The sequence below is a fragment of the Lepidothrix coronata genome, unplaced genomic scaffold (genome assembly GCF_001604755.1).
Source record: "Lepidothrix coronata isolate B3197 unplaced genomic scaffold, Lepidothrix_coronata-1.0 Scaffold47, whole genome shotgun sequence".
In the NCBI taxonomy this organism is placed as follows: Eukaryota; Metazoa; Chordata; class Aves; order Passeriformes; family Pipridae; genus Lepidothrix; species Lepidothrix coronata.
Genome location: NW_016690227.1, coordinates 5,414,188 through 5,426,737, shown reverse-complemented (window position 1 = coordinate 5,426,737; position 12,550 = coordinate 5,414,188). Strand labels below are relative to the sequence as shown.

The 12,550-nt window shown below is 37.3% G+C and overlaps 1 protein-coding gene across 3 annotated transcripts in view; it reads left to right on the top strand.

Moving 5' to 3' along the window:
• Positions 1-12,550, top strand: part of MOCOS (molybdenum cofactor sulfurase) — a 215,894-nt gene that overhangs the window by 193,248 nt on the left and 10,096 nt on the right. For all 3 annotated transcript variants that reach the window (XM_017814904.1, XM_017814903.1, XM_017814905.1), the window contains 5 exons: positions 867-948; positions 5,112-5,236; positions 5,842-5,947; positions 9,470-9,596; positions 11,864-11,968. In XM_017814904.1, the coding sequence (XP_017670393.1) occupies positions 867-948; positions 5,112-5,236; positions 5,842-5,947; positions 9,470-9,596; positions 11,864-11,968 (545 nt within the window). The remainder of the gene's footprint in view (positions 1-866; positions 949-5,111; positions 5,237-5,841; positions 5,948-9,469; positions 9,597-11,863; positions 11,969-12,550) is intronic.

The window sequence follows — 12,550 nt, the reverse complement described above, 5'->3', positions numbered from 1 at the left end:
ACATGCTGTTATAATGCTGGAAAATGGGGATCAGAGTCTTTGCTGGTATATATTGCAGTATAATGGAAAAGCTGGATTCATTGCAGCCACACAGTAAAACCCTTTGCTCTTTATTTAAGATTATTGTTTTCAATTAACAGAGAGAAAAATAGTACAGTTTTTCTTTTTGTTTCTACAGTACCCTTTCCATCTCTTTGGCTCATTTTGTTCAAGATAAGAAAAATATGGAAGAAGTTGTTAATGTAGACCATTACTAGGGATTTCTCAGCTGGTTTAAACTTGGAGACAAATAGATTGGAATAATTCTCTAATTAGCAGTTTCCATACATTTTGTTTTTAAATTATTGTAGTTTTATGGCACATTATATTTCTTTCCTTGAACAGACGGTGCTGCTTTTTTCTCTTCCCCCTTCCTCCATCTTTCATCTTTCGGATCACTCAATCCCACTACTCCAAAAAACCCCAACCCATCAGTGTTTAATGTAATCTCCTGACTTGCTAGAGGGTCCAAAACAGTGAAGACTCATCCTTTCAACAGAATCTGTAGCTGAGGTAGTAATTCTGTGCCAGTTTTGTTACCATAGATAAACAGAGAATGAATTTACTCAAAGCTGAAATTGTATATTCCTTAATATGCTTTGAGTACCAAGGTCGTCTGCAGCCTTTACAATTTGCTTTATCATTTGGAGCCACCTGCAGGCAGAGAATATAATTCTGGCAAAAAAAAAAAAAAAAAAGATTTTTTGATTTGCTGTTTGTGAGGCTGCTGTGATTGTGAGCAGGGACAAAAATAAGAACTTTTTTTGTGACCCTACAAGTTTTCATAAAAGTTTTATTTAAATATGATTTGTTCTCTGCCCATCTAGGCATGGACCCAGTATCTGTATCACTAGAAGACAATACTGAAAAAGAGGCTGTGGTTTGTGAGAGTAAAGTCTGTTCACACAGGTGAGTGAGAACAGAGAGGTATTGAAGCTGAAAATCACTGTAGTGACACTCAGGATATGAACAGATGAACACAAAGAGGCAGAAGTCCTTAAAAAAGAGGGAGTGAAGTGGAAAGCAATGAATGTCTTAGTGGACTATGAGAAGACATTTAAACAGGTAATTTGGCATGCCCAGCATGTCTGATAGAAAACAGTGAAAAATATTAAAAATGGAAAAGGGGAAGAAGGATGGTACAATAAACTGACTTAGTACTCACTTGAATGAGGGAAATCTTTTTTTTTCACTTGCTCCAAGCATGAGAAAAGGAGGTGTCCCAGTTACTTCCAAATGCCAACTGAGGGCCTCAGCAGGACTTGAATTCAGTTCCCTCATTCAATAGTAATGATGTTGGCAACTTTGCCCATTTCATGCTACATGGATTCAGAATTGCTAGAACCTTCTGAAGTTATAAACAACTTTCCGTATTTACAATCCTTTTTAATTTTTTTTGACCACCCATATTGATCAGTGTTCCCTTAACAATCCTGGGATGATTGCAGATGTGTATGTTAGATAACATTAATTCTATTCAAGAGACATAGCACTGCACTGAAATATAGCATTATGAATAAATTTATTTCCTACCAGTGAACTTAAGTGTTTATCCATCACATTTTGTAAGAACTTCCCCCGATCTCATTACATTTTCTGAGTGGCAGTGTATCAAGTGCCCTCCTAAAGTACATTTGCATTATCTACTATGTTTCTTTTCAATGAGCCTCTTGGTAACTCAAACTAAAAGAGCCACTTAAAGAGCCACTTAAAGATTTATGTCTTCCTTTAACCAAGATATACTAATTCTTTCTAACCCTCTACATTTGCTTCTCTGAGAGTAACACATAAACAAACCAGCAGAAGACCTGGCATTTTCCCCGTGGAGCCATGCAGAAAATTATCTTCTCCTTCTTTCCTACTAACTATTCAGATGATAAAGAGGATCTTTTTCTCAGAAATGTATTTTCCTCAGGTAGTGGAATTCACCCAAGAGTCATTTGTTTTAACCATCTGTCCCACTTCCCTTAGTGTTGACTCATCCCTAGCCTCCCCATGGTAAGCCCATCTATTACCGGCTGTAAAATAGCCTAGGTTCTCTCTCTCTTTGTATGCATAAAATTTGCTGCCATACTATTTATTGTAGCTTCTATTTCATGTAACTGACTGTGTCATTTTTATTGTATCAAATTGGAAATTTTCATGGAAAACTGCTTAGAGTTCTGAAGAGGAAGAAAAGGACAGAGTGATAAAGAAAGTGGATATGCAAGGCAAATTGCAGAGACTGGACTATGATTAGCAAATAAATAAACAGGAAGTAAGGGAGAATGAGTGGACAACATTGATGAGGCTCTGAAACTCCTCAGAGATCCAACAGTACTTAGTGCCAGGTTCCAGTGTTTCAGCAGGGGAGCCTCCAGGGCCAAAAAAAATGAGAAAAGCAGTGCTTTGCAGTAGGACAAGAGGCGATTTGTGATCTGGGGTCTTTTCTGCAAAGTGTCTGAGGTGAGTAGTGGGACTAAAAGTCTTTGTTAAAAGGCTTCTATTCAAAAGAAACCCCTAGTGAGGGCATTTTCCATTTATTAATTCTGCACTCTGACGCTATGATGTCATCTGGTTCTGTAAGCTTACTCTGAGTTTAGATTGAGATACCTGAGAAAAGTACGTGATGTAGAATCTGCAAGCAGTCATGTGAGGAAGTGTAATTTTACAGCAGCCACTAAAGTTTAATGAGCCCAAATTTCCCTTCTGAAGCAGTTCATCAGTGTTAGTCTCGGCAGGAGTTGTCCATCAGCAGGTGATACATCAGAGGGACGTGGCTTTCTGGTATAATATCTAACAGTGGACAGATGCAAGTAGAAACTAGTGTTTTTAAGGTTATTGATGCTGCAGAAACCCTAAATGCTCAAGGTTACTGCTCTACTGAAATAGTTACACAACCCTCTCTGACAGGCTGCAATATCAAAGAGATGGGGAAGGGTATGAGCGGTAGAAGAAGACAAAGGTGTAGTTAAGAACAAGGTGAACTGAGCCCGTTGTGTGTATTATATCCCTTGGGATCAATATTCAGACTTCATCTGTCCTTGTTTCTTGTTCTGTAAATTACCCTGCTAGAAGGACCAGTTGTAACGCACTGAAACTAAATGACATAATAGAAAGATGAGTGGGGAACTCAAGGCAAAGAGCAAGTAAAATCTGAGAGAAATAGGCCCTCCTTTATAAATTGCCTGACATGTGCCAAATGAAATGTAATGCTGACAGATGTAAAGTTATACTCTACAAAATAAACACAAGCAGAAAACAAGTAGAATTGAGCTACAACAGAATGACTTTGACTAAGACCTTGAAGAGATGATGGTACATGCTCAAAAAATGGTCTAACAATAAGGGAAACCAATTTGAAAACACAGGAGTCTTGGGATACAGAAATTACACAATGACATTTGATGAAAAACCAAGAATGGTGTGAGTCTAACTCAGCCACAGTGACTCAAAATAGTAAGTATACAAATAGAGGGCAAAATTATGTTCCTGATTTATACAGTATTAATCCTCAACAGGCTACTAGGGGCAGTTGGCTCAGGGGATATTTTAAACACCCCTAGCCCTCTGTTAGGGTGGGAAAAAATATTTGGGGATTTTTTTCCACTTGTACTGTTACCATCGAACATTCATGTCTTCTCGTTAGCAGCCTTCTCCCTAGCACAGTGACTGGCAAGGACACAAGAACCACTCAATTCAGACTGTGAAATCTCATATGAACATTCACCTTTTGGCCTCTTTCTTGACACAGTCCCTATATCTCATAGTATCAGAGTACCATTTCCATTCTAGGACATCACTGGCTAGATGCAGCTGTGGTTGACATCTGTCCAGTCTTGGAGTGGGGAGAGGAATACAAAGCTACACCATAATTCAAAATTCAGAACAAGTTCTGAAGAGATACCTGATCCCTGCAGGATTATAAAATCTCTTTGATTTCACTTGTACTGGCTTTCTACCAGTGTAATTCAGTTGAACCCTACAAAGCATTTTGTAAAGCCAAGCTACTTCCTCTCTCAATCCTGGGCTTAGCATCTTTTGCTGTGAGTAGCTGTTTACTTGTTTCACAGAGCAGATGGTCTCCATGCAGATTAACAACTTTGGCTGGATAGGACAACAAGGTGAGCATAGGACCACAGCTACTTCTCTTTCCTTGCTACAAGCTTCCTCCCTAGATTAGCATTAGAATTTGCATTCCTCTTACCTGCCTATGCAATTTTAAAGTTCAGTATCAGTCAAACCTCCTTTTGTAGTCAGTAGAGAGAGTTGAACACTCCCACAGTGAGTCATCCCATCCTGAGATCTAATATAAATGGGAACTACTTACTTCTTTCCATTATCCGTGGGAGGAACCCAGACAACTGACTTAAACTAGATGCCTGAATTTTGGAAGATTGACAGTAAGTTTACTCAGGGCTGAGGAATCTAATGTCAAACAGGATCACTTCCCAATGTCTGATCCGTGGCCTCCTTGGACTGAGAGAGGTGATCTCAAAATCCCTCTAGGAAAGCTTGCATCCAGATAAAGAAGGCAATTTTGTTGCTAGATTGCATAACTCACTAAACATTTTACAAGTAATGTAAATCGTCTTTAGACAGAGAAATACATGGGCTCTGTAAGTGGAGCCATGTTTTAGAGTGGAATGTCTGTACTGGCATGAATTAAATTAGGGAAGTGACATCATTGTACCTGATGTGATAATTAAAAATTACATACAGAGGGACAATCTTAAATTCACCTCAGATCACTCCTCTCTGTTTTAGTAAAAAGCACAGACTAGAGTGTGACTTTTTCATAGTACTGTATTGTAATGTTGTTATATGGGCTACCACTTCCTGTACTTCAGAGTCAGTGTCTTGTACTTTATCATTATTTAATCCTTTATTCCATAGTAATTTTCTGTATAAAACTAAATTAGATCTCGGGAATGTTAACTTCAAGAGTAACTTCACATCAGACACTCATCAGACCATATGGATTCTGTATTTTGTATTGAAAGAAGCAGAATAAACATCTTGTCAATTTGCCTTCTGTTTTACAAATTAATGTTTGGGCAATCCAATTTGAAGTTCCCCTTTTCTTATGATAGGGTAAAAACATATGACTGTGGAGAAAGAATTGCTGGCTGGTTCTCTACATTTCTTGGTCGTCCATGTCGCTTGATAAGACAAAGTGCAGACATGAAAAGCAAGTCACATCAGAAAAATACGAAAGGTATGTTGTCATTCTTAAAAATGTTTGTGATTCCTCATGCAAACATCAGGCTCATGGACTTCCTACTGAGTATATAACTACCTTGATAAAGGCTGAAATAGTCATCCACTATTGATCTAGTAGGTACATTTATACCAAAACTGACTTTTTGCTGCCCTTCTACTTCTTAAATTTGGTGAAAATGAACAGATACACCAGTCTGGGGGCAGTGGGGGTGGTAATCATCATGACCATGATTTTGACTGGAAACTCAGTGATCATTTTGAAAAGTGATCATGAAAAATCTAAGAATCAAGTAATTTTTGGAGAGACTAAATTTCGTTATAAAAATAATTGAAAGACGATTGAAATGAAAGAGCATCGAAAATACGTAGATATTGCTCTTGTAAGTTGTTTTACAAATTTGGTAAAATCTCAGCTCTGTGTCAGTTTCTAAATATATTGCATCATTATCATTTACAGGTTTGAGGAGATTCTTGGAGTATTTCCTTAGTATCTGGAACCAATGAATAAATTTTTAATGAGAATAAGTAAGGTCAAAGGAAAGATGAGGTGAAATTACTAATTTTAATGGTCATTTTAGAATGTTGGATTGATTTTTTTAGGTCTGTCATCTGCTAAAAACATCTCACTCTCTCTCGTGAATGAAGCGCAATACCTCCTGATAAACGTGGCAAGCATTCTGCAGCTGAAAGAACACATTTCTGCAAGGTAAGAGCCTTCTGTCTCCAAATGTCTCTTAGTGATGTAGGATTCCAGAATCTTTTCATACGATGCCAATATAGCTGTTTTATGTGGAAATTTATGAATAGTTACATTTCAGTGGTCAACAAATATACATCTACGAAACTTCTATAATTACTAATTCTTCTATGACTTCTGAATATTTGGATTAAATCCATGAACATAATCTGTCTACCAGTCATCTTTAGGAAAACTTTAATGAAATTTTTGTCAAATGATTTGGTGGCAAGAGATTATTTGGAACCAGCCAGTTTCTATTTGTCGGAAGAACAAGGATAAATAGGTTTTCTCAGCATAAAAAAACTGGCAGTTTAAAATACAAGATCTTACTACTGGCTAAACTATTTCTTTCCTGTGGGAATGATTAGGATTTAGAGTAAACATGCACAACAGAAATACTTTAAAACTACTTTCAGGACTGGAATAATTTAATTTCTTAATTGAATTTGATATTACTTATACAAAAGTGGGAGACAGAAGCAGCAAATGAAACACTGTCACCCCACAGTTGAAAGACAGCAAATCCATTACCAACCAAATTTAATCACACAATGACAATAGGAAATTGTTGTTTCCTGAATATAACTAAGACAGGTTCAAATTCCACGGAAAATCTTCCCTCAAGGCCTCTATCATAGCTGTGCATCCCACAGCCTCGGAATTTGTCTCTGAGCCCTCTTTTCCTGTCTCACAAAACTTCCCTGCCTCTTCTTGGAGCCATCCTACCTCCTCTTAGTCACCCACCAAACATGCCCCCTGCGTTGAAGTTTCTGCTATGAGTAGAAAAGGAATATCTGTAGGAGGATATGTGTGTATCTTCAGTATCTTCACTGACTGAATGAAGCATCAATACAGACCACTGGAGGTCTGAGGGTTTTCCTACTTTGGGAGAAGACAGTTGGACAATTTTAGAATATTGTGGGGAAAAATGTATGGGAAAGGTTTGAATCTGTCCATCTCTCAGCATTTTGACTACCCTTGCTCAGTGAGAGTTACTGCCTTTTTTTAACTCTTGACTGGCTGGGTTACACCTACTTGAGAGGACACTTCTTACAGTCATACCTTACTCAGACTGGACTTTTGCCATTGTGAGACTCAGTGAGGAACCTTCCAGACATGGGATTTGAGTGCAAAGAGGAAGAGTAAGGAACAGCAAGTGAGGACGAAGGAGTACAAGGAACTTTAGTAAAACATGCAATGTCAGATGATCCACTGATTTTACACCTAATATCTTCCAGTACCACTAGGCTTGTAATGTCCTTTTCTTCAAAGGACACTCCAGATGTGACTAGAGCTGCCATAGTGACTGAGATGCATCTTGCTTCCTGCTCTGCAGCAGAAGTTGGAAATCTCCTGCCTCTTTTGCCATTCTCAGGGTGCTGGAGAAATGAATTCAGATATGCAGCATCCTCATTCTGCAACTGCTATTAAATCATAATGTATAAGCTTTCCAAATACTGAGTGGGCAATGTACTTTCAAGAATCTGCACATATGGGTCTTCATTAAAAGTTAGAGGTTTTGTGGAAAGTATTACTTAGCTTCTCAGCATGTGGGTTTGTTTTTGTTCATTGGAAAGTTGCTAATTTTTGTAAAACCATTTCAATTTCCAAATAAGTTTTCATAATTTCTCTTTGTATTTTCCATAAGTAAAAATGAATCTTCCAGTTTGCATTGACTCTTGAGAAGTGAACTAAAACAGAAACAGCAATTCAATTAAAAATTAGAATGTATCATACTGTTGGAGAGCTACATGTACATGCAGACAGTAGTCTCTCTGGTGTTTCATTTACTGATCACCTCCATGAAAATCCCCATGGCCTGGCCTAATGTCAAATGTTCTTGTTAGAAATATGCCCCTGAAGATATACATATTTATTTTAAAGTTTGCCTGTTAAATATAGCTAGTGCATTCTTCATTGCAGAGCCCATTGCTGTGAAAAGTCCAAAGTACTTAGACTTTGATGACCACACTAGTACAGGCTGGAGTGGGAGGCACTTATATTTTAAAAAATACATTCAAAACTAGAGGCTAGATAACACCCAAGCTCCAAGAGCCCACAGCAAAGCCAGGAAGCACAGCAGCATAACTGAACATAGCAACTGCTATTGTTTGTATGATGGCTGGCATAATCTACACCTGCTCTTGGCTTCCACTTCCTGCAGTTATTATGGATTGTGTCTCAACCGTGGGATTACTTGTGGCAGAGGGAAAACCTGTAGCCCTTCAGCTTTCCATCCTACCTTCCACACTTCTAGAGCCCTTGTGAACAGCAGAGGCTTGGTGGGACTGGGCTTCTGTGGTTTGACTAAGTCTGCACAGGCAGTTTATCCTTATGCACTTTTGTCTCCTAACGATCATCCAGACTATTTGAAATAAAACCCAGCTCTTTTTTCACCTTACATGCCATTTCTGCCAAGACTGTTATTTTCCCTCTTATTTTGATTTCGCATGTTATTCCTCATTTTAATGTATGTCCTTACTATTTCTTTTTTTTTTTTTTTGGGAGGGGAACAGAAACTTCTCTCTTCATTACTTATCCAGGTTTCTGCCTCTGCTTTAGGGTGTCATATCCAAAAGTTGTCAAACTACAGCTGATGGGGTATCAAAAATTGTTCGTGTTCTTAATACATAATGCAAAAAGAAATGTTCTACTCCACTAACAATGGCATTGAGAGAACTCTCTTGCAAATTTTAGGGCTGTATTTTTTCCCTGGTACTGGTCAAATTCTCCTGTAGAAGAAAAATGAATGACAATTCAAAGATGCAGCCAGATTTCTGATATTTGTATGCAGTCCTCTGCTCTGTCTGTCTCATATATGTTCTCCACACTGACACAAATCAACACTCTGGCAGTTCAAATGCTTGTAAAGAGGCAGAAATATCACCACACAGAGATTAATTTTTTTTTTTAAACATCTATCCTTTGGTGCAATATGCTGCATCCCAAAGGCAAATAATAATAATAATAATAATAATAATAATAATATGCGGGATATATTCTGTCATAAAATGACTTTACTGGCCTTTTTTACCTTCAGCAATTGCTGGTTTTGTCCTTTTTGCCATTGCAGCATGTGCAGAATAAATTTCTATTTGCCTTCTATTCTAGAAGCTTCTATTTCTAGGAACAATTAACAAGTCAAATGATTGCTAACTCAAAAGATCTTTTCATTTGTTACCATTATCCTTACATATGATAATTAATAAGGAATTTTCTCATAAGCATTGTTCACAGTCACCTGTCTATATGCTTGCAATTCCAGGTTACACCTCTGAAAAAGCCACCTAGAGGGTTACACATCATAGATCAAAGATTAAAAGTTATAGTTAAACACCTTGTGCCATTTCCATAGCCTTTGTAATAAAACAGGCCAGATTATTCTGGAGAAGTGTTCACTTAATCGTATGAGGCACTTCATTCTTACAACACATCTATACAGACATAGTTAACAAATCTTATTTTTTCTTTGTCGACTCTATGAGACAGATTGGAAAAGCCATTGGAAATAGAGGAATTAATCCAGCGCTTCCGTGCCAACATTGTCGTCAGTGCACCAGAGTCCTTTGAGGAAGAAGAGTGGGCTGAAATTTCAATAGGTGCCCTGCAATTCCAGGTGTGAACTTTTTTCTCTTGTCCTTGTCCCAGTCTATCACAAAGTATTTTGACCCCTGAAGAGAGACTAACTTTTGCAAGGCTTTGACTGAAACATGGGCAGCATGGTTTGTGCAGATGAAATTTATGAAGTGTGTGAAAAAAAAACAACTAACGTGATGCGACCTGTGACAAACATAATTCAATACAATTGAGAGATTTTGACGTATTTCTCCACACCTTTTTTTTTTTAAATTTCGTAATTCATAACATTTCCCACGTATGTCCATCTAAACTGAATAATAATCGCTATTTTGAGGTAGAGTTTGCAGCAAATAGTTAGCCAGCATGTCATGAGAGAATACTGGTTGCTGCTAAGCACAGTAGTCCAAATGCAACCTCAAGCACATCAAGCAACTTATTGCCGAAAGACTGGACATGAATTCAAGTGAACACTCATGGTCTATTGCCCTCTGTTGTATACATCTTGCCTTAAGCCCCGTTAAAAGAATGTTTCTAATTCTAGCCTGGTAGGGTTTTTTGGCATGTTGTACTTTATATTATATCTAACAACACAATGTGCTTTGTACTGTGAGGAAAATGCTGAAGAGTCAGACTTGTTTGCAAATGCATTCTCTTCAGAAAACCTTTTAACAAAAAATCTGTAGAAGATACACATGAAACTTAAGGGAATGATGTACACGTGTATTACATATGTATTACATATTCTGTTGAATTTGTCTGGCCCTGAGATGTGAAATGTGTATTTGAAGAGTCATTGCCCAAAATGAAAGAAGTGGCTTATTCATTGTTTTCTTAGAGATGATAATTAAGGTGTGAATTACAGAAGTGCCAAGGTCAAATCTAGAAGCTGTGATAGACATCACTCCTATTTATTTCTGATCAGCATACTGTAAGACATTTTTTGAGCAGGAGTGGAAAGCATGGCTGATCTGCTCTCTTTTTATGTGTACTTTGATCAGTAAGCTGTAAGATGAGTTACAGAAAATTGAGGAAAAATTCCTATAAGTAGGAGATGAGGAACAAAAAGGACAAAATCCTTGGTGTATAGCTTGTTGGAGGCTAGAGTTACACTAGGGAGCTCTGCTGAGGATCCTGTTGAGAAGTTACTCTAAAACTGCAAAATAAAAAGGCATTCCTGTTTCTGGCATTGATACACTTCAGGAACACAAGCCAAAAATAGAAAGGCTTATGGAACTTGTATTGTCTTTTCCTGTCTCTGCTAGGTACTTGTTTAGATACTTATGTAGTAGCAGTAGAAATTATGCTAATGCTCCTTGATGTGAGGAAAATGGTAAAAAAGCTGTTGAACAAAGCAAAGCAGGGAAAAATATTTCCTTCTCTGCCTTGTTGCTCTTTTAATAAAAAAAATAAGGCTGTGGAAAATAATTTTCTGAAAAAAAGCTGATGTATGGTTTTGATGGTTACACTGAAGAGTTGTACAAGCATTTCTAGATGCATCTCAAAAAACCGAAGTATTTTATTTACCCCATTTGAAATTTATGACACATTTTACAAAAATAGAATCTGTATACTAGAATACTGTAAGAATTTCTATAATGTACAGCTTTGCTGTTAGGAATGCAATGTTAAGTGAAAGTGCAATATGTCGTCCTTCTTCATTTTAATGCCTTATTAAGAAATTTGTTGCTGGTTTCCTTTTTTTTTAACCCTAAAAGCATATCTTAGTTCAAACAACAATTACCTTTAAGAATGATTACATATGGATGCTAACACCACATGTAATACATGACGGAGGATCGATCCATTATTGCTTCTGTTTATGTAAACTGATGAAAATTCACATTTTACATTCTGATTATCTACAAGCACCATGCATATAAGAAAGATATTGTGCATCTCGGCTGCACTAAAACAGTCCCAAGAAAATCCTGAGGCACTAGCTTAATATTGTATTCAGTTCTCCTTTGGATGAGCAGCCCTGGAGATGAAGTGAAGCCATCAGGAAATACAAACATGTAAATGTCTAGTATTTCTCAGATTCTGTCTCTGGGAAAGTTTTCCTTAAAAAAAAGAAAAAAGTCAATTAAAAATTCAGTGAGATTTTTGCAAGTAGACTGTTTGAAAATGTGCCTACTACCTTACATGAACAGGCCTGACCTTTTACATAATAAAAGCATAAAAAGCCCACAGGACAGGTATGCAAAAGGTATGCATTTAAGATATTATGATGGTCAGAAGCTTGTACTGTTCAATGTCGTACTGCTTTGATATACAGCCATGAACTTTCTTTAACAAAAATTTCAGGTTGTGGGTCCATGTAGCAGATGTCAAATAATCTGCATTGATCAACAGTCTGGGGAACGAAACAAAGAAATTCTGCAGTCTCTGTCTGCTGCCAGAGGCAGAAAGGTCAGTACAGTACTTCAAAATGGCTGTAATGAAAGATGTAGTGACTTTATGGCATGCGTAATGAAATATCTGCTGAGACAATATTCACAGTTAAGTTGTTGTGCTAATGGTTACCGTTTGTTTTTTCTGTAAAAAGAGGATGCACTACAACCCAAATATGACCTGGTTTATTTCCATAAAATATCACACATTTTTATTCAGAAAGGGACTATTAATATGCATTATTTTTAACTGTGCTTGTTTTATTCAGTATGTACCTCCTTACAACGTGTTTACTTTGGTCTTAAAAACACAAGCTGATGCACTGATATCTTCTAAGAAAAGAAATATGCAGAAAAATCTGAAAGTGTTTGAAATTATACAGTTGGCTTATGAGGCTAAACTTTATTCTTACCATGAGAAACAAGTTAACAGGAAAAACAGAGCACATATAAATGTAGTCAAAGTGGAGAATAATTATGTAAGAAAGTGACTGGAGAGTTAGTGTGAAATACAGAAGTTTATTTGGAGTCCTCCTGCTTCCTAAGTTTGTGTTGCTTCTTGGAACTGAGAGTGCTCAGATGATGGCTAGACAGTTCGACA